General features: G+C 44.7%; 1 protein-coding gene across 2 annotated transcripts in view; it reads right to left on the bottom strand.

The window, feature by feature from the left end:
* Positions 1-23,719, bottom strand: part of EPB41L4B (erythrocyte membrane protein band 4.1 like 4B) — a 193,043-nt gene that overhangs the window by 152,370 nt on the left and 16,954 nt on the right. For both annotated transcript variants that reach the window (XM_054991038.1, XM_054991039.1), the window contains exon 2: positions 1,605-1,709. In XM_054991038.1, the coding sequence (XP_054847013.1) occupies positions 1,605-1,709 (105 nt within the window). The remainder of the gene's footprint in view (positions 1-1,604; positions 1,710-23,719) is intronic.

Here is a 23,719-nt window from a genome sequence, read left to right as displayed (position 1 = left end):
AACATTCAATTTATATACCGCACTTCAGGACAACTTAATGCCCTCTCAGAGCATGTTATTATTATCATATGACTCAAAGAGTCTTACAGCATGCTCTTGTTCAGATCATTTACAGAACTTCTAAAAACAGTTTTACAAGCCATAACAACAGCCAACCTAAGGTTATACCATAATGGTTATGCTTCAATCAAATAGGGACCCAGGGGCCCAAAACCTACTCACAGCAGTTGCCATAGTGAATAGGTATAAAGGTCTACTCCCTCCCCTGCTCCGTGTAGGGGAAGGAGTAGGGCGGAAGTATCTGTGTAGGGCGGAAGTATCAGCTCACCGCTGTGACATTCAGAAGTGCTTAGCACCTTGGAAGCTGCAGGGACTGGCAAGCAACTGTAGTCACTGGGGACAACAGGGATAAGTCCCCGCCTCTGGGCCAGCCAGCTCAGAGGCTGGAAGAAAAGGAGGAGGGATGTGGACAAGATACAAGAGCCTGCAGAGCTTCTCTTGATGTTAAAACCAGGGCTTTTTTCAGGGGGAACGCGGGGGAACGGAGTTCCGGAACCTCTTGAAAATGGTCACATGGCTGGTGGCCCCGCCCCCTGATCTCCAGACAGAGGGGAGTTTAGATGGCCCTCCGTGGCGCTAAGCGGCGCAGAGGGCAATCTCAACTCCCCTCTGTCTGGAGATCAGGGGGCGGGGCCACCAGCCATGTGACCATTTTCTCTGAGGGCAACCCACTGAGTTCCACCACCTCTTTCCCCAGAAAAAAAGCCCTGGTTAAAACCAAAATCCCAACTCTCCCCACTTGGGGAGGGGCAGGACAACAGTGAGCATAGATTTGGGCTTCTTACCAAGACCAGGCAAGGTCTCTGGTTCTCTGATCAAAGTGGATGGTAGTGGGAGAAAAGAAAATAGGAGAGGATGCTATCCCTGAAGGCAGGACAGTGCAGTTGCTGCACAAAGAACAACAGTTCTGTTACGGTAAGATTACCATTTCCTAACAAATCCCTTTTAGATCACTCCTCTGCATTTATCAACCCTATTCAAGCTGGGTGCCATCCATATTCTGTGATCAGCTTGTAAGTTTCCACTCCTTACACATACATTCCCACGACCATCACCTCTTTCTTAATATGTTGTAACTCTTGACATTTTCATTCTCAACATGCTCTACTTGTGTATCTGCTCCAACCCCTACTTTGCAATCCTATTTGAATCTCTTGCCCCAAACTCCCTATTTCCAACCAAGTCTATTAACCATCCTAAACATTACACTGCTTTTGCCAACAGTTTGGTGAGACCTTTGATGACAGCACAATTTGAACTTGACCAAACAGACAGCGTCCCCATACTATACTATTACTTCTAACCCAATTTTTTTTTTTGCACAAGAGTAACCAAAGACATCTCAGAAAGATGCTTTATTTGGTCAGCCTAGCTGTCATGACAATGCAAGCACGAAATACTTGCATGTCTGAAGCCAGATTCCAGATTTTCTTAGAAAGCAGTGGCCCAGCACATACATTACATGAAAAACTCATCCTTTGTCAAGGCACCAATTATTGCTTCTAGACACCACAATTACTATGATATGAAAATTGCATACATACCATCACTTGGGACATATCCATGAACTGTAGGCCAAAGTAATCTGTTTCTACAAGATCCAAATGATATACAATCTGGTCAAACAAATCCTGCCCTTTTGCATGTTTCTGTAAGAAAAAAAATAAGATTTTTTAAAGGAGCAATATATAGTTTATGTATGCATATATTATGGAAACAAGGCACGCCACTTAGATGTCAAAGTGGCAGAACATGCCAGCATAATTCCTAACATCCGTATAATTACGTGAATGTGTCTCTATGCGGCAGTATGTGGTACACACACACCAGGGGACACCCCGCAATATTCATCCAATAGTAAATGTTCCAGATCAGCAATAAAACATGAACATTGTGAAAGCGCCTGGGAGCTCTTTGCTGCTAATAGAAAATTTTACAGTTTTCAATCACACAAAATGCAACAGAAGGGAAAAATGAATTTTCTGTTGTCAAAGTACTGAACAGTAATTCTGATCCACAGAGTAGCAAACTTCCCACTAAAATCTGGCATAATTTGCTATCTTGTTAACAGTTTCCTGTCAGTGGCAACCACCCAGAGCTATAACTCCCTTTAAAAGATGAAATCAATGGATGCCCACGAGGCCTAAGGAGAAACTGCACACTACTTAGAATAGCAACTGAGCCCCGTGTTAGCATAAATAAGCTAGCACAGTGTCCTGCTGGCACCACATTGGTGCAAACTAGGCATTTGCTTGGCTGCACCACCGTAGGTACCAAAAGGGAGCGACACCATGGGCATGCTGGGAAAGGAGTGAAACTTAGCCTGTATCCTAAGCTCCTTCAGCCAATGCCCCGCCCTGTATGCCAGCACATTATGCCTACAAAACACGCAGCATCAACACTCCCATTGAACTCAAGTGGAAAGGAACAGCAACCCCCTCGCCTGCTTCCTTATGCAGCCATGGCACAGATGGTGATACTAAGACAGCAGCCAACCGCAAAGCATGGAAGCAGTAAATAAACCTCAGCCAGGAGGCTGACTGCTCATGTTGCACGGGGGTTACCTCTCTCTGCCCTCGCATCATGCCCACCTACATCATGCACGGGAGGGGAGGGACTTTGATGGGAACTCTAGAGAAAGAGGACTTGGCACAAACAGCTGAGAATGAGAACATTGTTTGCACTATAACCTTTTTTGTAGCCTAAAAAGGGCCTGGTCACAGGAGTGTGGAAGCCCCATTCAACCCAGAACTCTTGTTTGCACAAATAAACCTTTATTTATAGGAGTGGTGGGAAACCAGGGGAATAAAACTTGGAGTTTCAAACAAACACTGCTGTCAGTAGACTAAATTAGGAAGTCCCAAATCCACAATGCCGGAATACTTTAGTCTCAGTCTTTGAGCTCCTACTCACAAGCTCCAGGACCGTGTAGAGGCTCCAAGAAGTCAGGGTTCCTCAGGACAGCAGAAACTCTTCCTCAGAAGGCCCACCCCTGATGTGGGTCACGCTTTGTCCAACCTTTCCCCCCTTCGTCTCGCCAGGCTCCCTCCCCTGGGACATCCATCCCCCCTCTCAGACCCTTCCCTCCTTCACCTTCTGAGCTCCCAACGGCCATTCTCCAGCTGCCCCGTTGCTAGGCAACCCCTCCTCAGCCTCTCTGTAAATCCTCCTCCCTCTAGAGGGCAGCGTTCTTTCTTTTTTCTTTTCAATTTTCAACTATTTTTAGAAGGCTTTCACCACATACTGCTAATGCTGCTCCATCCAGAAACCATACAGGTTCCCCACCCCCACACACACCTCAGGACACACGAACATCTGTCTGGACTGTCCACTCCTCTAGCTGGAAGAGGAAAACACCCCCCTCACAGGTAAGTCTTGAACTGAGTGTTGCAGATGTTCCACCCTACCACTGTCATGACCTGTTCCCACAACCTACCAATAGCTCCCTCGACTGTTTGGTAGGAGCATCTCTACAGAGGGTAAGAATAGACACAGAAGGGGAACACTGCTAGGGTTGCCAGCCTCCAGGTGGTGACTGGAGATCTCCTGGAATTACAACTGATCTCCAGGTGAGAGAGATCAGTTTCCCTGGAGGAACAACAGCTCTCTTGGAGGGTTGCCTCTATGGCTTTATACCAATCTGAGGCCCCTCCCCTCCCCAAACCCTCCAGTCTGCGAGATCTGAGCAATGATAGGATATTTGGGGGGTCTTCCATAGGGCTACCATAGGTTGAAGGTGACTTGACAGCACATATTAGGCCCTCCCCACCACCAATACCCCCCATTTAAAAATCTTTTTACTGCGAAGATGCTCTGGAGATGATCTAGGTTTGGTCAGTTGTATTTCGTGCTGCTATGTTTATGTGTATTTTAAATTGTGTAAATTTGGATGTTTTTATGGTTGATAATTTATAATTATTGTCTTATATATTTTAACTTGTATGTGTCTGTCATCCACCCTGAGCCTGCTGGAAATGTGGGGAGAGCAGAATATAAATCGAAAATAAATAAATAAATAAAATAACACACACACACACTTTATCCAGGGATAGGTCCTTTCATTGTTTTTCTCTGGCAAGTGAGAGAATTATGGGTCTACTGACCTGCCTTCTCCAGGCTCCACCTCCCCCCCCCCAAATCTCCAGGAATTTCCCAACCTGGACCTGGCAACCCTAGACACTGCAAATATGCTGGGAGAGGCAAAGAGAGAGAAAGAAACAACAAAACAGTGCACTGCTGTTAGGCAAATGATGTCTAATCACTTCAATAGGTGAAAGAATAATCACAAGACAGCCCCAATGCGTGCAAGTTCAAAAGATTCATCCCGTAAGCACTGCAGTTTCAAGCAGCTTCCTTTTGCCATCTTCTGGACAAGCTGTCCTGCAGCTCCTATCTGGGACTTTTCAAAAGGTTAGTTGCTGCTTACTGTTTCCATGTACCACTTGCTAAAGAGGGCCTGCCTAGCTGGGGAGAGTGTGTGCATGTTCGAGAGCACCTCTGAAGCTTATATAAAACAAATCTATCACTAGGCAATCATTTCTTTAAAGGCAGTCATTAAAGTATTATCTCTTAAGGAACACAAAGCATTACCAACTCCTTAAAATATATTGATTGTTTACAATGCTTTTCTGGAATTCACTATTGTGTCCCCAGGGCCAGGAGAGGTGGTGGAAGAACCACCTACCCTTGTTACTGGAACAAACAAGTTGACAACTGCATTGATTACAGATTCCATTCACAGGAGTGTGGCATGGGTGCACAGGGCACGAGGTTCTGACATCTCACCTGCTGACCCACCAGCTGGGGAATGAAAAAGGAGGTAACACTAGGTGGCGCCAGACACTGCCATTCTCTGCCATTACCAGCAAACCTAGGGAAGATCTGGCTGTATGTCATCGAAGTGCCTTCCCCTGAAGGTTTTCTAAGCCCCTCCCAGCAGGGTCAAATGGGGAGCTCACCCCACAAATACACGAGATCCAAAATCTGCCACGAGTCCGGTCGGGTTCCTTGACCCAACTTACAGGCAGATATGACACTGAGGAACTAATGTTCTCCCCAGTGCTCTGGGGCTCAATTCAGCTCAGTACAGTGGGGGGGGGGGGCTTCAGCTCCCCCTCATGCCATTTTTCCGAGCTGAAATAGCCGCAGAGTGGACCTGTTTGGCCCAATGCAGGGCTTCACATGCACTGACTGCAGCATATGACCCCCCCCCCACAGGGCCTCCCAGTGTCATTTTGAAACTGAAAAAATGGCATAGGAGGGAGGGCCTCCTCCCAAGCGGAATCAGACCCTGGAGCACTAGGGAACAGTTGTTTCCTGACGTTACATCTGCCTTTAAGTGAGCGTGGCAGATGTCACTTCTAGCAACAGTTGGGGGCAATCTGCTGAATGGGGGGTATGCCACTTTGCCTGCCATACCCAATAATTCTGGGGCCCTTTCCTTCACTTTTGCCCAGGGCTCCAAAATCACTAAGACTGACCCTATTCCTTGCTTAGAGAAGAAGTAGTGATGCTTCTTTTTGGAAGTTTAGATGCAGCCTAGCCATTCTGTAGTCCATTATGATGCTGCAGGCATCTAGTTGTTGAACTTCCGCCTGAAAAATGATAAATTGTAAGCCTGAAAGGCTCTGAACTCCAAAGAACTGACACCATGTATAGCCACCATGGTGGCTCCATACACACACATCCACGCATGTCCCATAAAACTGGGGGCTCCCCATTTACTCAGACTGGGATTTGTCATTACTGGAAATACCTCTAAAATTTGAAAACTTCCCCCTTATTTAATTGACTTTCCGCTGTCCCCCACTGTATACAGCATCTCTTGACCCTGACATGTTGCCTCAGAGAGAGAGGAGTTTCTGGAAGGGTAGAAAGACCTATAGAAGAGCTCTCAAATGTGCCCATGGTACAGCGCTTATTACCACAATCTTGGAACCTGGGAGTTGTGCCACAAACACAAACCCTGCAGACTTAGTTGATTTTTGCTTGGAGCTTTCATCAACTTCTCTTGCCTGTCTTGTGGGGAAAAGGACTTGACTCTTCTGGAGTTTGACCATATCATGAACTACCTTAAAGCCAGTCATAAAATTGTATCCCAAAACCACTACACAAGTTTTTAGGGTCTCCAGAAATTGAAAGTTGCCGATCTCCATACAGCCAATGTTCTGCTTTTGACGTGGTATAATATGTATGCATGTATTATATACAGATGCATACTTCTAATTTGGAACTTCACTGTCCTATAAGACAGCTCGCTACGTATAGAAAACAGTTCTTCTACCAATCAGTAGTAAGCAACAGGGCTTTTTTTCAGCAGGAACACGGGGGAACAGAGTTCCAGAACCTCCTGAAAATGGTCACATGGCTGGTGGCCCCGCCCCCAATCTCCAGACAGAGGGGAGTTGAGATTATAAGCATATCAAATCACATAAATAAACAATGTGCAATAAAGAACCTGACTGACTGTATCCCTTAGTTGCGGGTTTCCACTTTGATTACTCAGATTGTTGCTAAGGGAGCTTCCTTTTGTTTTACCAGTACTAATACCAGCTGGGTTAAGGTGGTGGTGGACATTACCACCTTTTCCACTCCTAATACCAGCTGGCTGAAGTGGGGGTGGGCGGGCATTGACCTCTGCTCTGCTCCTAATATTAGCTTGGTTCACATGGGGGTGGGCATTGCCACCTGCTCTGCACTTAATACCACCTAATTGCCACCCCTCCCCTTTTCAGTCCTGCACCTAATACCAGCCAGGTAAAGGTGCGAGGAGGGCATTGCCACCTGCTCCGCTCCTGTTCCCTGCCTGGGCTTCTCACCATGGCATGTTTTCTGGAGTGATATGGTGAGTCACCTGGGCTTTCCTCTGCAGCAGCGCCCTCTGGTGGTGCGTCAGGGTATAAAGTGAGTCGTCTGAAACGCTTACTCAATTATATAGTAAGATGTGAGATTTACAACCCAAGGCTTTGAGCAAAACAATCCCAAAGCAAAAAATGCCTGCCTAAAACATCCAGCTGGTAAGTAATATTATGCACTGACTTCACCTCTTGTTCTGCTGTAGACAGAAATGTATGTATGCCACTCAAAAGCATACATAAAAGTCAAAAGTTTTTGAAAACTTTCATGTTTAGTGCTTTCAAGCAGTAGCATTCACAAAACCAAAAAAAAATCTCTCCTTATGCTTCAAAGAAAACATTAATAGTTTCAGTTTACACATAGGCAGGTTGGGAATTCCAAAGATCTGCCTGCAGATCACAGCGAAAAAGTTTTATACCAACACAAGCTGTCACACAAAGGAAACTGTTAAAGGATTTCTAGACTTCTTTCCAAAAATCTTGTTATGAGCATACGTCCAAGCTAAAAATACACAAATACTAAGGTAGCCTTGCTCTAGTGTCACAATTCTTCCTCCTGAGATATCCTGTAGATCAGCTAGGTCTCGGGTAGGCAAGAAGGGTCACTGAACAAAGTGTAAGCATCCTCTTGATTTGGCTAAGATTAACTTTGGATGAACGTCTTCCCAGAAGTATAACAAAAATATGGCTCCAGCTTTTCAGATGCTTCTATAATGCGTCACTCAAGCTTGTTGGGTGCCATGCATTCTGGGAAATGTGTCATTTTTGCATCATTCTGACGCTCTTCCCTTCTTACATGTCCACCACATATGGCAGAATATTGCATCCATACATTCACATTTCCAGCACCTTCCACTGTAATCCTTGTTGGCTTTTGCATGTCCTTAGTGGTAATATACCATCTAAAAAACATTTTAGGCCAACATTTTATACCAATTCTCTCTTCACATTTGACAATCTGTAAATTTAATTTCTTTAGTCCGTAAGTTTCCCCAATGGGTCATAGAAATATTTTCTCCAAAGTTTTGCATCTACTTTATTTATTTATTTAATTCGATTTATGCCCCGCCATCCCCACAAATGGGCTCAGGGCAGCTATCAACATTAAAAAATACATTAAAATCACAAAAACATAAAATCAACAACAATTTTTTTAAAAATCATTAAAATTGTCCAGGAGCAGGCTATTTAGACAAATATTGGGAGTCTGTATACGGGCATAGCAAATGGCCGAGGGCAGCCCCAGAAGAAGTGGTGGTCTTAGATGGAAGAAGGACACCCGCTGGCACTCAGCCGAAGGCCCGGCGGAACATCTCCATTTTACAGGCCCTGCGAAACTGTAACAGGTCCCGCAGGGCCCGGATCTTGTTCCAATTCTTTGGCATATTGCAGTGAGATTTTGTATATTTTTCCTAAGTGGCTGGTCACTCCTGCCAGTACCACACAGTCACAGGAGGTCGGGTGGCCCACTCCCACCAGTGCAGCAAGGGAGGCTGGGCCTGGCCCAGGCTGGCTGGCCACGTCCCTGGGCTGGGGACAGATGTCCGGTATTTGGAGAATGTGAGTATCCCCCCAAATATCAGGCTGTCTGGGTGAAAACTGGACACCTGGCAACCCTAGTAATACCCAATTTATGTATTTCCTGAGTAGGGGCCTGTATAGAAAGGGAGAAGGCCAAGACTAAGAGAGCTCTGAAAATGTTATTACCGTAAAGGTTACACTTTGTTCAAAGACTGAGTGTGTTTCATATAGAGAGAGATAACACACTTTGAAATAATGCCTTCGCTTTCCTATAAGAAAAATTGACAAACACCCCATAACTGAAAAGAATTACAGACTGCTTCGCTCTGTGCTACCAAAGCACATTTATTTATCGGACTTATAGTCTGCTCTCCCTGCAATACTACTCATTTTTAATAAAACCTTATCTTTCATTAAACTCATTCTAATAGGGAAAAAACAGGTTTTCAGTGTTTGCTGAAAATTTCTGACATTTCCTCTTGTGTGTGTGTGTGTGTGTGTGTGTGTGAAAAACCTTGCCTTAAGAAGCACTTCACTCATCCTAAAAGACAAAATACTTATAAGAGGGTTTTTTTTTACCAAACAGTTTCTATTTCTTCTGTTGGAAAATTGGAGAGAAAGGTCCTTGAAAAGAACAAAGTTTTCTTCCTCAGGTGTTCACTCTACATACAACAGAAGCATATTGGCTGAGGGAAAGCAACCCCATTGTATTTCACCGTGCAGAAAAAGCAAAGTATTAATTTACCCTCACCCCACTTATCTCTGTGTGGGTAGCAATACTCAGATCTTTTCTGTTTTTTGTTTTTTATGTTGAACAACTTAACGTTCAAACCAAGAAAAACGTATGCATTACTCTGAGGGGGAAAAATCACCTGAAAAGTCTCTGTCTCTTGTGTGTCCCTATTACACAGTGGTCACAAGCCAACAGTATTTGCACACAAGATCTTTTTGCCACTTTCCCCCAATCTATCTCTGAAAAATGGGCATTTCCAACATATTTCAAGTAAGCATGATAAGAGCCTAAATGTCTTGCCAAGTCAGAGTTTCCCCCCAGAAGTGAAGAGGCTCAAATTCTCTGTGGCCCTTTGATGAGAAGATTCACTTGTAAACATAGAACATAGAGAAGAGAGGAGAAAGGAGAGGAGATGTTTCTTCAGCATCACAGTTGAAGCTTTAAGTCTGTCCTTTTACTTCATGTGTACCCTAACTTTCTCCTCAAGGTGGCAATTCCAGGTTGAGAAGCTCCTTGAGAATTGAAAGTGGAGCCTGGGAGAGGATGGGGAACTCCATGGGGAACTCCATGGAGAGGATGGGGAACACCACAGAGTCTACCCTACCGAACAGCCATTTGCTCCCAGGGAACTGATCTCCTAGTCTGGAGATCTTGATGTAATCAGAGCTGCCAGGTGTCCAGTTTTCACTCATGTTTAGTATTTTCTTGGTCTGTCTGGAGGAAATGGGATCAAAATACTGGACACCTGGCAACAGCCTGAGAAGGAAAGAGGTGCCTCAGCGGCCTGGGCTGGGCCTCGCTCTGCCCCTTAGTGAGGCTGGCCCAGGCCAAGGAAAGAGGGGAGGGGGACAACCATGGCCTGGGAAGGGCCTTGCTCTGCCACTCCGCCCTTCAGTGAGGCAAGCCCTAGAAAAAAAACCCAGGCAGCTGAGAGCAGCGGATTACATTACTTCCAAAAGTGACAGCATCGTGCTGGGCCCAGGAGTCCATGAAGCTCACGAGAGGAAAGTGTCTTTGGTGAGTCAAGTAATTTTTAAAATACCATCTGGCAACCCTAGATGTAATTTCACTCATCCTACCATGAAGGTAAGATTTAAACCTCAGTCTTATCTGGATTGAGATTTAGTTTATTCTCCCTCATCAAATCCAATCCAGGTACCTGTTCAAGACTTTCTCGCAACCACCCAACTCAGCTGAAGTCTCAAACTCTGAGAAAGGTCATTGCAGACTTTACAATACTATTTGTTTAAATCCATCATAAACATACAGACATTTAAAAAAATATTTTTTTTTCAAATTCACATTCCTTCCAACAGACTTTTAAAATCTAAACTAGCCTCCACTTGTTTTACGTGGAGTTAAGAAATATCTTCAGAAAATAGAAATTGCTCCAACCTAGACTGGAGAACCTTGTTGAGCCTGTTATTCTGCACTAAGTACAGAAGACAGCGGTGAGTTTGCACTTATAATCGTGTAAGATTATAGCTTGATAAAGAGTACAATGTCTGGCTCATGCCCTTGACCGCTTTGGAGGACAACAGATACTTTTGCCAACTTTACTTAAGTTCAGCAACTAACCCAGAATTAACAAAGTTGCTGAATCCTGCCAAAGCAGCACTACAGAAAGACTTCTTAAGAAGTCAGATAAGTTACGCTTCAAATACTCTACAGGAGCAGCAAACGAGAAATAGCAATTCATTCTTCCAATCCCCGTTCATCAATTCAAGAGAGGAAACACACCTATCCCTTGCAGTTCTATCACTACGGACAGAGTCAGACAGCTAATAACATCTGCATTCTGCACTACTATTTATTCAGTGCTGTACTTCTGTGACATGTACAGGTTTTCAGAAGTTTAATTAAAATATACAGAACAATGAGTTTGGATTCAGCATCTGAAGGACAACAAATTTATTTACTAAAGGTGCTCGCGTCCCACCCCACATCCTAGTGGATCCATGTCCTAGCTGAACAAACACAGCAACTAAGCATTCAAAATGCAGGGACACTGCCAGGTACTGCCTTCATTTGCTAAGGGCTCTCCCCTTCCTCTTACTGAGCCAAATGTACATCTTTTTAATGGCTCGTTAAGTATGCATGCGTGATTTCTGCTGTTGGCAAGGTATTTCAACACCCCAAACCAAGGAGGAGATATTCAGGTTTGTGCTGATTATTCCATGCTAGATAGGCGCATCTTGTTACAAGTTATAACTGGTCCAAGCCTGGTTTCTTTCCAGGACACTGAACACAGCAGAGATCCCATTTCTTGTAAAGAAGAGAACTCTCTCTCCGGGGGCTAGTCAGGCAGCGCAGTGTGGAAGGATTCAGCTTTGTCCCTGGGACAGCAGCTCTGTATTCAGGCAACCAGACCCCTCCACTCCACTACTTCTTAATGCTGATATGATCACTGTGTTTAGCATTGACTTACAAGACTCCCATTGAGTGTCTTCCAAGCATTTAACTGCCTCTGCCCTTGGCAGCCTGTATAGTAACAACAGCTGCCATAGGGAGAGAATTATTGATTTGCAAATGTAACAATCCTCTTGATTTAAGCCAGTGCAGGCCAACTTCTGCATTATCACCCTATTGTCCTGACATCAGTCCAAGGGCCAGAAAAGGGTCATGGCCTCTTACTGGGTGGTCCAGTCCCAGAAAAACATGGCTGCCATCAAGTGGTTGGACTTCATCTTTATTTTTCCCCCTCACAGATTAAACTCTTAATCAGACTTTGATTAAAGTAAGTTTTAGAGCTGCTTCAGTAGCTGCTTGTGCGTAATACGGTAGATGTTCATTTAATGTGGATTTTGCCAGTAACTCAACTGTGCAATTCACTGCCGGTGGACATAGTGATAGTTATGCACACACAGGGCTTGCCAAAAAAAAAAAAAAAAAAAAGGAATTCAATATAATCATCTCAGTTCCCATGGTAGTAACCAGGGCTTTTTTTCAGCAGGAACGGGGTGGAACGGAGTTCCGGCACCTCTTGAAAATGGTCACATGTCCTGTGGCCCCACCCCCTGATCTCCAGACAGAGGGGAGTTTAGACCGCCCTCCGCACCGTGGTGTGGAGGGCAATCTAAACTCCCCTCTGTCTGGAGATCAGGGGGCAGGGCCACCGGCCATGTGACCATTTTCTCCGAGGGCAATTTAAACTTTAAAAAACTCCCCCCTTGTTCCAGCTGACCCAAAGTGGCGTCATCATGCAGTCCTGAGTTCCACCACTGAGTTCCACCACCTCTTTTCCCAGAAAAAAAGCCCTGGTAGTAACATATGCTCTGCATGCAGGTACATCCATGCGTGCACACACGGTTTTCAACATGGTTACACTTTAATATGACCAACAAAGAAAACTCAAGATAGACTTTGTCGATGTTGGGGCAACAACTATGAGAAGCAAAGGGTAAGGCAGTATCGTTCTAACAGGCAAAGTCCCCTGAAGCCGGCAGCAGATTTGGATCATGCCCATCTGTTAACCCTTCCTTTTCTCCCAGGCAAAGGAACGATTGCCACTCCTCTACAAGCGAAAGTCAAGCACCAGGTGCGAGAACAGCAGTTCCTCTTCTTTTTGTACCAAACTGAAGAAAAACAAGTAGAAGCTCTGGACTTGAGATCTGCAACACCCCCGATGAGGGCTAATAAAATAAACCCTATTACAGACAACGTTACTGTGGAGGATGATTCAACTGACCAGGGAAAAGGCATTCAGCCAGTTTGCAATGGGTTCAGGCAAACACCCATAGAGATGCTGGAGAATCCGCCTTCTGAAGCAGAATGGATCACTGTAGCCTAGAGATCAGCTGCAATTCTGGGAGAATTCCAGGCCTCACCTAGAGGTTGGTAACTCCAGTTGAATCCTGCCATATTCTTCATTCAACCTCTCTCAGTTCCCCTCTATACTACTGCCTCACTCTGATCCCACGTTGCTTTTGTACATGCAAGGTCCCATTTTTGGATGGTCAAAGAGGACCCCTCAATCCTTTTTCACCAGCAGAAAGGCCTGTTTAGTCCCAACCTAATACCCAGTAAGTATGTCACTAGCGCATTCCTGTCTGTTTGAGACTATTTCTGCTTTTTTCTTCTTATCTCTCAGATCGCTGAAACTACAGGATCAGTTTGTTACCACTCCCCATAGTGGGTGTTTCTGCAATTTTGCTTGTAGAAAATGAAGGCATTTATACTTTTAAATGTCATAAATATGCTTAATAGTACAATCTGAAATGCTAACTAAGTTATAAACGATGCCTTTTATGTTGTTAAGGCGGTAAAGTAAGTTTAGGCTTGATAAATGTTGCACGTATTTCAATTTTCCACATACTTCTGGTTCCTCCCTCTCCCCCATGGAAAAGCACAGGGGTTCTGCCACGACTTCGAGGTTTCTGCAAGTTTTACATCTCTGCTCCTGGACATGCTACAGTTATCAATGCCCAGATAAGATCCAGGTTGCATTTCTGCAACTCTCTGTTTGTGGGGCACCTTTTGAATACAGCTGAGAAAGTTCAGCTGGCTCTAAGTGCAAGACCAAGTTTATTTTCTGGAACTAGGCCATTAAGGAACTCGTTTAAAAATCTCCCTACCAACTTCCAGCATGTTTCTGCAAACAATTCAAAGTTTTGACTTACAAAGACCTAAGTAACAAGGGACCAGCATCCCTGCAGGGCCATATGCCCCCCCCACAAGGTTGTTTTCAAAAGCCCTTCTGATGGGGAGTAGATTTCCGACTTCCAGGTGGGGGCTGGAGCTCTCCTCAAATCACAACTGATCCCCCAGACAACACAGATCAGTTCCCCTGCAGAAAATGGCAACTTAGGAGGGTGGACTGAAGGTCCCTCGACTTTCCAGTCTCTGCCCTCCCCAGGCTCCACCCCCAAATTTCCAGGAATTTCCCAAACCAGAATTTGCAGCACTAGTGGAGAGATGCCAGTGAAATGTGGTACCCTGAGGAAGAGTTCCCATGACAGACAGAAGATTCTACCGGAGGTCTACTGGAATCTCCTTTGCTACCTTTTAGGTGGCATGTTAAAAGGGCGGCTATTTGCCTACATTTTTAATTAAGTTGCTACTTTTTCCTATTAATTTCCTTCTGCTGGTTTACAATCCACGGATTTTTAAAAAATATTTATTATTGGCTGTTTGAAGGACAGCAAACCATCACCAGTAAAAAAATATATCCCCCCCCCCCCTTTTTAACTGGAAACTGCCTTGGAAAACAATTTTGAAAGGTGGAATATAAATTATTTTATTGAACAGAAGACATAGAATTTCTGTGCAAGTTAGGAGAGCCTAAGATGGGAGTGCATTATGCGCACACATGCACATGTTTTTGCAGGGTCTTCCGCCCCATAAGGACTCACCTATCACGACAGTGCCCACTTTTGCTACTCTATAATTCAGAGAAGCCACAAGAGCTTATTGTTACTCATATAAAATAGCTGATTAGAAGCCTCACGTGCCCTCAGGAGCTATTAACTCAAACTTCATGCTAGAAAGACTCATCAAGAAAACAAGAACCCAACGGTAAAGAACGGTTAGTGAATTGCCTCCTTTGTGTGTCGTCGTCATCAAGTACATTTCTAACCTCAACATAATCCTTTCATGTGTTAATGCTTAACATTCCATGTGGCTAAAACCAAGCATCGCTAAGGTAATATCAGTTTAACCCAGCCTTTGGCTGTTTTTATTGCCAAGATTACATGGTTTTAGCCTCCCTCACCAGCAGGCTAAAATTGGACACGTTGTTCACTCCATTATAAAGGAGCCTTGGGTAGAATTATGAAATTTCTTAACACAGCCTTTTCCTCATGCCAGCAATTAAAAACAAATATTGTGTGCGAGAGCGAGGTAGGTCTCTACGGAAACAAGCTTATTAAAAAAACAAATTTGCCTCCCCTGAAATTCATGAAGCAGACTGACATTGAGAAATGTGGATACGGGCAAAGTCTGGCACATAACAGGAGTTTCACAACTGCAAAACCATCTTGCAACACAACCCGAATATCAACGACCTGCAACAAAACCCCCAAAGCAGGTCAAGCCTCAAGTCGGATGCACAGCAAAGCAGGCAGGCAACCAGTGCGTCAAGCCAGGTGTTAAGCCCCCACCCTGTCTCCAAGGACGTCAGGGCCAGCTTACAAGAGCTGCCCTGCCTCCATTTTACCCTCACAACAACCCCGTGAGGTAGATTAGGCTGAGAGAGGGCGATGGTCCAAGGTCACCAAAGGAACTTCATGGATCAAGAATCTGAGACCAAACCCTCTTCCAGTTCTAAACTGGCCCTCCAGCCAGAACATCACACTGGAGCCTTACAAAGTCATGTTTTGGACGAATTATTTGGTTATATGAACTGGCCCTGAATTACAGTATTTAAAAGGATTCCTCCAAAAAAAGAACTCCCAGGGTCAGTGGGCGATCTTCACCCTCTGTTAACACACCATGCGCAGAACATGGTGGAGCAGAGTATGGCTCTGAACAGCTCGAGCATAACCATCATGCCACATTCACACCCAGCGTTCTCTGACATGATTCGGCCAGCGTGGTCCATGTTCTGATCACGTGCAAGTCACATTACTGTAAATTACTACATGGGGCTGCCTTTGAATATGACTGGGAAACTTCACCTGGTCTAAAGTGCAGTTGCCAAGCTCCTGTCAGGAGTTGGTTACAGGGATTGTTCCATCCCTGTGCTGAAAGAGCTGCATGGGTTACCCATCTCTTTCTGGGCACAATTCAAAGTGCTGATTTTTACCTTTAAGGATCTAGACGGCTTGGCACCAGGGTACCTAATGGACCGTCTCCTCCCACACTATACAGCCTGCCAGTCAAGATCTGCCTCTTGCGCCCCGCTCTCTGTGCCCCCACCTTCAGAGGTGGGGTGGGTGATGTGGTACCTACTCTACAGAAGCCCCCCCCCCCCAGTGCATACATCCCTGTGCTTTTAGGCACCATGTCAAACTGTATCTTTTCCCCCAGGCTTTTAATTAGGGATTTTATCTTTCCAGTTGTTTTATGGTTTATTTCTGGTTCCAGGTCTGTTTTATGGACAGTTTTACTCTGCTTTTGCCCCTGGGCTTGTATTAATAACGGATTGTTGGTTTTATGTCAATTATTATTTAACTGTAAGCCATACTGAGCTGGATTCTGGACAGGCAGCATAGAATGATCTCCTAAATATATAAATATCCTGGTCATTTAATGTCTAGGGTAGAGAGGTACATTTTCTAGAAATTATGAAGCCCGGAATAAAGCCCTTTTCTCTATGATATTTTTAATATTTGGCATATTTATGAAATTTTACAGTATAAATGCCTCCATAGTAAATGTGTATTTTAGCATGTGTATCTTAAATACTGCCATCTGAAAAGCTGGGGGGGGGGGGAGCTGGAAATGGGATCGATATATTTTGCAGAAAAGATTTTAGAAATATTCTTCAGGCGTTCAGGCGCAGTATTAAGGAATATCAGCAGACTTCAATGAACTAAACAGTGCAAAACCAATCTCTTCAACAGTATATCAGCAGCATACGCACAGTATGGAACATTCATAGTGGCCAAAAATTAATTAAACAATAAAGATATCATTGAAAATGTCTGATAAGTATATATGAATTATTTTATGCCATAGGTTGTCTTATAATGACAAAAGTACGCTTATATACTGCTCTTCTAGACAGATTAGTGCCTACTCAGAGCGGTGAACATAATGTTGTTATGTTATTTTAGTTTATGCTGTCCTTAGAGCAGCTTTTTAAATGAACAAAACCTTGGCTTAAAAGAAATCTGATCCATTCCAAGAGCAAAAATATTTAAAAGGAGCTTCCCTCTCCTCAAAACGTTTCCCTTACAATTGGATTGTTCGAAAAACGGGTGGGATGGGAAAATGAGGGCGTAGTGACCCCAAATCCCCCCCCCCCGCACCTTTCTTCTTAGGCCTGCACATCTCTAACCTAAGCTGAGACTGTTCTTTGGTTTGGGGGACACCAATACATTCTGTGCCCATTCGGGGGCCACAATTCGTGGCCACCTCAGCTTATATATAATAAAGAGGTTCCGAGAGGGCTCTCTGTCTCTCTGTTGTATAAACTGGCACGAGGGAGTACAGAACACAACAAGATGCCCACATCTTGCTGTGAGAAAGCGAAGAATAGGAGAACAGACCCAGCTGTAGCCAATGCCACCAGGCAAGCAACAGAGATGGGATGAGCTCCATGATTCGTGCCTCCTCAAATACTTCTCGGTCTGTTCTCCACCCCATCCAACCCATCTCATCATCTTATAAAATGTGGCCCTCTAACCACCTTCAAAAATGAGGCGCTTCAAATGAAAGAGAAAGGATACAATGGTCCTATTTGCAAGTGCTGTGCGTAAATACCAGAAGCCTCTTCCCCGAACTTCCTTCTTTAGTTACAATCTCCTTTGAAAAGAAGTACAGTGTTCCTATCACTCACTACAGCCTAGAGGCAGGAGAAAAGAATCCTAAATATAAATCTGCCACCTGCAGCGATCTCCGTAACTCCTTCCCCATTATTAACCACAGGTGTTCAACCTGTTCTTCCCACTCCTGAACTTGTTCTCTTACCCATCCCTGCACGCTGAAGCGTTTTGTGCCAACACAGAAACTGGCCTATAACAGATTCCTCTGGGACCATTTGGGCTCCACAGAGCAAGTGCGCAATGCTGCAGATGGAAAAAATTCAGTGGGGATAAACGTGCAGTCAGCAAATGTAAACGTCTTGCACAGCCCACAGCCAAATCCCTCAATAGTCAGTCCTGTCCTGGAGACCTCGTGATGCACCAATCCGGAATAATTGTGACAAGCAGCAAAAAAAATGAGGACTCCAGTCACAGTCCCAGATGGCGAGCATGCATGTGCCTGGAAGAGCCCCCCCCCACACACACACACAGCCAGAGCTCTCTCTCTGGGGTCAGTCACAGCAGCCCCACTGCTAAGGCATCATATAGCTGTTCTATCTGAAGAGGGCTGCTGGCAATTGTGCGTTCAGAGAAAGCTGTGGCTGTGTATGGTTCTCATAAGTAAGTGTGGAGAAAGGCTACTCACAGAGCTGGATATGGGGCAGAAGTCTAGAATGCCTACCTGGCAAGGAAAGCCTAAGGAGGCGGGAGCTGGTCTGTTTAGAGAAAGGATGACCAAGAAGAGGCATGGGTGAGTTTTGTGAAATGCTGCACGTGAAGAACTTTTTTTCAGAGCAGAGACAACTGTTCCTCCTTAAGAACATCGGAAGAACCCGGCTGGGTCAGATCAGCCGTCCATCTTGTCTAGCATCCTGTCTCACAAAGTGGCCAACTAGTTGCTCTGGAGGGCCAACAACAGCAATTCTTGAAAGCACTCGATGAAGTTGATGGGCAGTAGGTGGACAAAATAAAACACTTTCCTACACAACGACTGCTTAACTTGAGGAATTCACTGCCACAGGATGTAGTGACGGCCACCAACCTAGGTGGCTCTCAGCCACAACAGCTAAAAGAAACCTCCATATTCAGAGACACAAATCCCTTGAACACCAGGTGCTGAAGAGCAACAGTCCTTGTGAGGGATGGGGACTACGTGTCTGGTTTGCAGCCCTCCCTGGGGTACCTGGATGGTTACTGTGCAAAACAGAAGGGTGGGGTAGGAAGGACCTCTGGTCTGATCCAGCAGGGCTGCTCTTACGTGTACCCGTCACCAAATCACAGATGGGCCAATGCACACATACAAACCCAGTTCAGTATACATTTTCTGACAACAGATTGACGCTTGACTCTACCATCTGTTTAATTCACACTGGATGTCACCATTCTATGTGGGCGGTCACAAGCACCATCACATCCACCAATGTATTTCCATGTGCCGGTTCATCATCCCATCAGCATCTCTTCCCAAAGCAATGACCACCCCCCAACCATTTTGTGGTGGTGCCCACAACCTGTTTTCAGAACTCCAGTAGTGCTCGAAGACTCAACAAGGAGTGGGATCCCTATTCTACCACTTACTGACAGTGATGCCCAATGGCACAAAGGGCAGATGATAAATAAGTAGTTTAGGGTCCCTGCACTTCTTACTACGGGGGCCCTGATGGACTTATTTATTTATATTTATTTACATTTCAATTTATATACCGCCCATCCCCAGGGGCTCTGGGCAGTGAACAGTTTAAAATCAATAAAAACAAGAAAACAACAATACTAAAATCAATATACAAAACAATAATGAAATAAATTAACCAAGTGCAATGGTGGGGAGAACCCCCCCCCCCGAAGGTGGAAGGCCGGCATGGCACCGCCCCCTTCAACCACCGAACACCTGGCGGAACAGCTCTATCTTACAGGCCCGGCGGAACAATAATATGTCCCGCTGGGCCCGGGTCTCCATTGACAGAGCGTTCCACCAGGCTGGGGCCAGGACTGAAAAGGCCTGGCCCTGGTTGAAGTGAGGCAGGCTTCCTTAGGGCCGGGGACCACCAGTAAACATTTATCCGCTGATCGAAGTGATCTCCGGGGAACGTACAGGGAGAGGCGGTCCCGAAGATATGCCAGTCCCAACCCGCTCAGGGCTTTAAAGGTAAGAACCAACACCTTGAACCTGATTTGGAATTCAACTGGAAGCCAGTGCAGCTGGTGCAGGACAGGTATGATATGTGACTGGTGACTTAATGCTCAACCTGCTACACAAGAAGTATCAAAGGCCAAAAGGTACAGTCTGAAAACTATGAGAGTTTCCTGAAGGGGCCCAAGCAACACAATGGATCTGAAAAGCATGAAGCAGGCATATCTGAACATTTAAGCACAGGTATTTCTCTCTTCAGTACACTGCCTTAGAGAATTACTCAAATTTGTACCGCTCCCAAGGCTGCAAAGTAAAATAGCCAATTTAAATATGGAAGATATCTAAACAAATGTGCTTGTTGGCAATAGGGGGGAAAAAACCCTTAAAATTTACATAAACATGTTTCCAGAAAAATGTCCCCTTTGACGACTGAGAAGTGGCAAGAAGTCAACCCCAAAACAGACAAGGAAAAGGGAGAATTAAGAATGCAGGAGCCAGGACCGTTTGCAGATTCTAGCAGACGAGCGCAGCCTCTTCAGAGTACGCCCGACTAACCACACACAGAACTGGAGAGTGCCTGGTAAACTCCAGAAGCCCCTGGGGATTTTCCCCCAGAAAACACTTTGAATTCCAACTGTGATGCAGGCACATCTTGTTCTAAGAACTGAAATGTCTTGAATGTGATGTGCCTCTCACAAACAGATGGTGCTCCACTCATCAAGAAAGATTAGGAGGTTTAGGCCAGAGCAAGGATGTCGCCCTCAGTAACTTCCAACTGATTCAGGGCAGAATTTGTCTGGAAATAGCCAAAGAAAGATCTTCTTAAAGGCCAATACATCTGCCTGCTCCTTGCGAAGGAAACCAAGACAGCCAGTAAGGCACAGCTGCTGAAGTGATTCAAGTATGGGAGATCCAAGCTCAAACAAATCACTTGGTCATCCAGTCCCACAAATCACTACAAATTTTGCTGTGAGCCCACTGCAATTCCTCATCTGTAACTAGAGCAAAATACCTCAGAAGATTTGCAACGAATAAAGGAAAAGAATTGTCCAACCGGCAACCTCTATGGAACAATTCTGCAGAGCCAGCTTGAGATCAGACTATGAACTCGATCATTAGATTTTTGCAAACCACCCTCTTATGTCAAACCAGCAGGAGACAGGAGGGAGTGGAGATATCGGGGTGGCAGCAGGATGTCACTGGGGGGGGGGGACACCTGGAAGTGATACTAGTCCCCTCTTAGGAATCGCCTAATCGCTACCCTTGCATGCTAGTTTTCTACATGGAGGGATTTTTTCCCCACATGAGAGTTACATCAGTCTCTTAGGCTCCCCTAAATCCCTCTATTGAGAGCCTAGGGAGTTTCCAGGAGGGGCCGTCACACAGCAAGGACCTGCTGGGAGCAGCAAAGATGTGAAAGCCCATTTTTTAAAAAACAAGAAAATGCAGGAAAAAGACCCCCGCCCAGTACCTTCCATTTTCCTAATGGAAAAACTAGGATGTTTGGGGAGAAACACTGAAAAAAATCCTAAGAATATTCTTTCCCTAGATAGAGTGAAATGGTTTTATTATAACTGGATTGCATTCAATTTTTTCAATGGAAAAATTGGGAAATTTGGGGGAACACTGAAAAAACTCCTACGATTTGTTTTGTTTTTCTTTTGAAACAAATGTAATGTGCTAAGATGGCATAGCATGCAGCAGTTTTCTGTTTTCTTTATGACTGGTGTATTTGCAATTTGGCATGTAGAAAACTAAGGCATTTATATTTTTAAATACCATAAATTCTCCAATGAATCCCATTTCACTGTATAAGCTAACAAATATATAAATGACACATTTTATGTTGATAAATAGCAAATAGTTTTTAGTTTGATAAGAATGTAACCATTGCGTATAATTTCAGTTTCCCCTCAAAATGTTCCCCCTTCCATAAGCTTCAAAATTTCTCAAAAATTTACACATCTAGTAAAGAAAGGAAAACATCTAGGAAAGTCAGCGGGGATCACTTCCCTCTCCTGTTAAATGTCATTTGCATTTGTGCATTGTTATTCCACTGCAACAGTGACCTACTTCACACAAAAAAGTTGAGAGAATCATAAAGCACTCTTCTTTCCCCTTTTCTCATAGCCTACATCCCTGTGGATCAAGTAAAAGCCAGGAGAGTCTACGAAGATGTCAGGTCTCTCAGACAAACAGAAGTGTTTTCTACTTTGGTCCAACATTGAAGGACACAAATATTAGTGCAATTCACAGCCCAAATTCTGTACATGACTAACACAGACAGAATTTCTCTAGGCAGTTTCAGCCACTGGGTTTGTGTGTACTTGAGGTAGGACAGAACAGGTGGAACAAGCTACAATTTTAAAAATAGAGAATAGTTACTCACTAGTATATAGGGGCGAACTAGCCATTTAACTTACCAGGGAAAGTTCCCGGTGGACCACTGCCTTAGGGCTGCTAGCAGCCAAGAGCAAACGGAGCCAAGCCCTGGTACCACTGCTTAACACTGCAGGGGCCACTCGGTCTTGACCGCTGCATGTTGAATTTGCAGTCCATGCCACCTACTATGGACACAGCAGCTGCAGAAATGGTTCATTCTAATCCAAAGACCAAGGATGTTCTTCAAAGCCGGGTCTCCTGATGTTTTCTGGGGTAAGGAAGGGGGCTTCAGTGGCTCAGACAACCAGTGGGATGAGTAGAGTCCCTTCTGCTGGCAGAAGGTGGTTTCCTCTGGCACAATGAAAGCATCTTGCGCCAGGTAAAGCCTCCTTCTGCCAGAGGAAAGCTCCTCTGTCCTAGAAGGGATCCATCCCTGTGGATGCATGGAAGTTCTCATTTCCAGTTTTTTTAACGCAACCATTGAGTTCTCTACATTTGTCTTGCAACACCTCAACTCTTTGAAATGCAGCTTTCCAAAGTCAGAATGTACAACCCAGCAAAGCAAGCCGCACAGAAAGATACAACTGCATTCTCTAAAATCCTATAAAGCTCGACATTGATTTTAAAACATTTTCGACCCTCTCTTCCGAATGCTCCTGCTACAGCATGCACTTTGTTCAGTCCAACAGACCCAGCAACCGAGCTCTCCTAACGTACTTTGTCTGCCCTGGGTGAAAACACATCAGGAAGTCGGCCATTCAGCAGATTATCATCTCATTACAGACCTTTTATATAATTAAACCAAGGAATATTTCCGCTGCAAGGCACTCTCATTCCAAACTTTTATTCAATTAAATGCCTCAAGAACATTTAGCAAGATATGGGAGACCTTAATGCAACAGTTCCTTTGCAAATAAATGTTTAAGGAAACAGGACTCTCACTCAACCACCCTCAACAGAGCTTACAAAGCACACTAACAGGGCTATTTCCAAATACCTATTTACCTTTACAAATACAGGGCAGAGATTTTTTCCCAGCGTTTAAGGGGGATTATAGAATAAACAAGAGGATCTTATTGACAAGTTCTCTACATTCATCCTCCTCCACCAGCCTTGCCCTTAACTCTTCTAAACAGGGTTACCTTTTTGCCGTACAGGAGCAGTGAAGGAGATCCGACCACACCCTCCTGGTGAAAATGAAAGTAACCCTCACTCTGTTTGCTCTCCTTAATGCTGGAGGGCAGCTTCCTGAGTTCAGGCAAACATTCCACACACCACAAACAGCAACAAAAACCATGACAGAGGCACAGGTTTCTGCATACGCCTAATGACTACAGAGTTTCTCACATCCAGAGAGGTCTTCCTTTATGCAATTCTGTCATTCCAAAGGGAGAGATGTTGTCCCTATTAACTGCAACTGCATTTATTCACCCCTGAAATCCAGTCAGTCTCTGAACTCTTTAAAAACATGAATGGCTTAGAAAAATGTTTCAAAAACAATAGAGCCACTTCTGGAGTCCACTTGCAAACTCTTATTTTAACTAGGCATACAGGGAACTTTGGAGCAAACGGGCTTGCTGGGTGAACATACCTCGTGTAAGCTCCCTCAATCACACACCAGGTGAGCTCCTGA

The sequence above is a fragment of the Eublepharis macularius genome, chromosome 11, assembly GCF_028583425.1.
Source record: "Eublepharis macularius isolate TG4126 chromosome 11, MPM_Emac_v1.0, whole genome shotgun sequence".
Lineage (NCBI taxonomy): Eukaryota > Metazoa > Chordata > Lepidosauria > Squamata > Eublepharidae > Eublepharis > Eublepharis macularius.
This window is presented reverse-complemented; position numbering and strand designations above follow the sequence as displayed.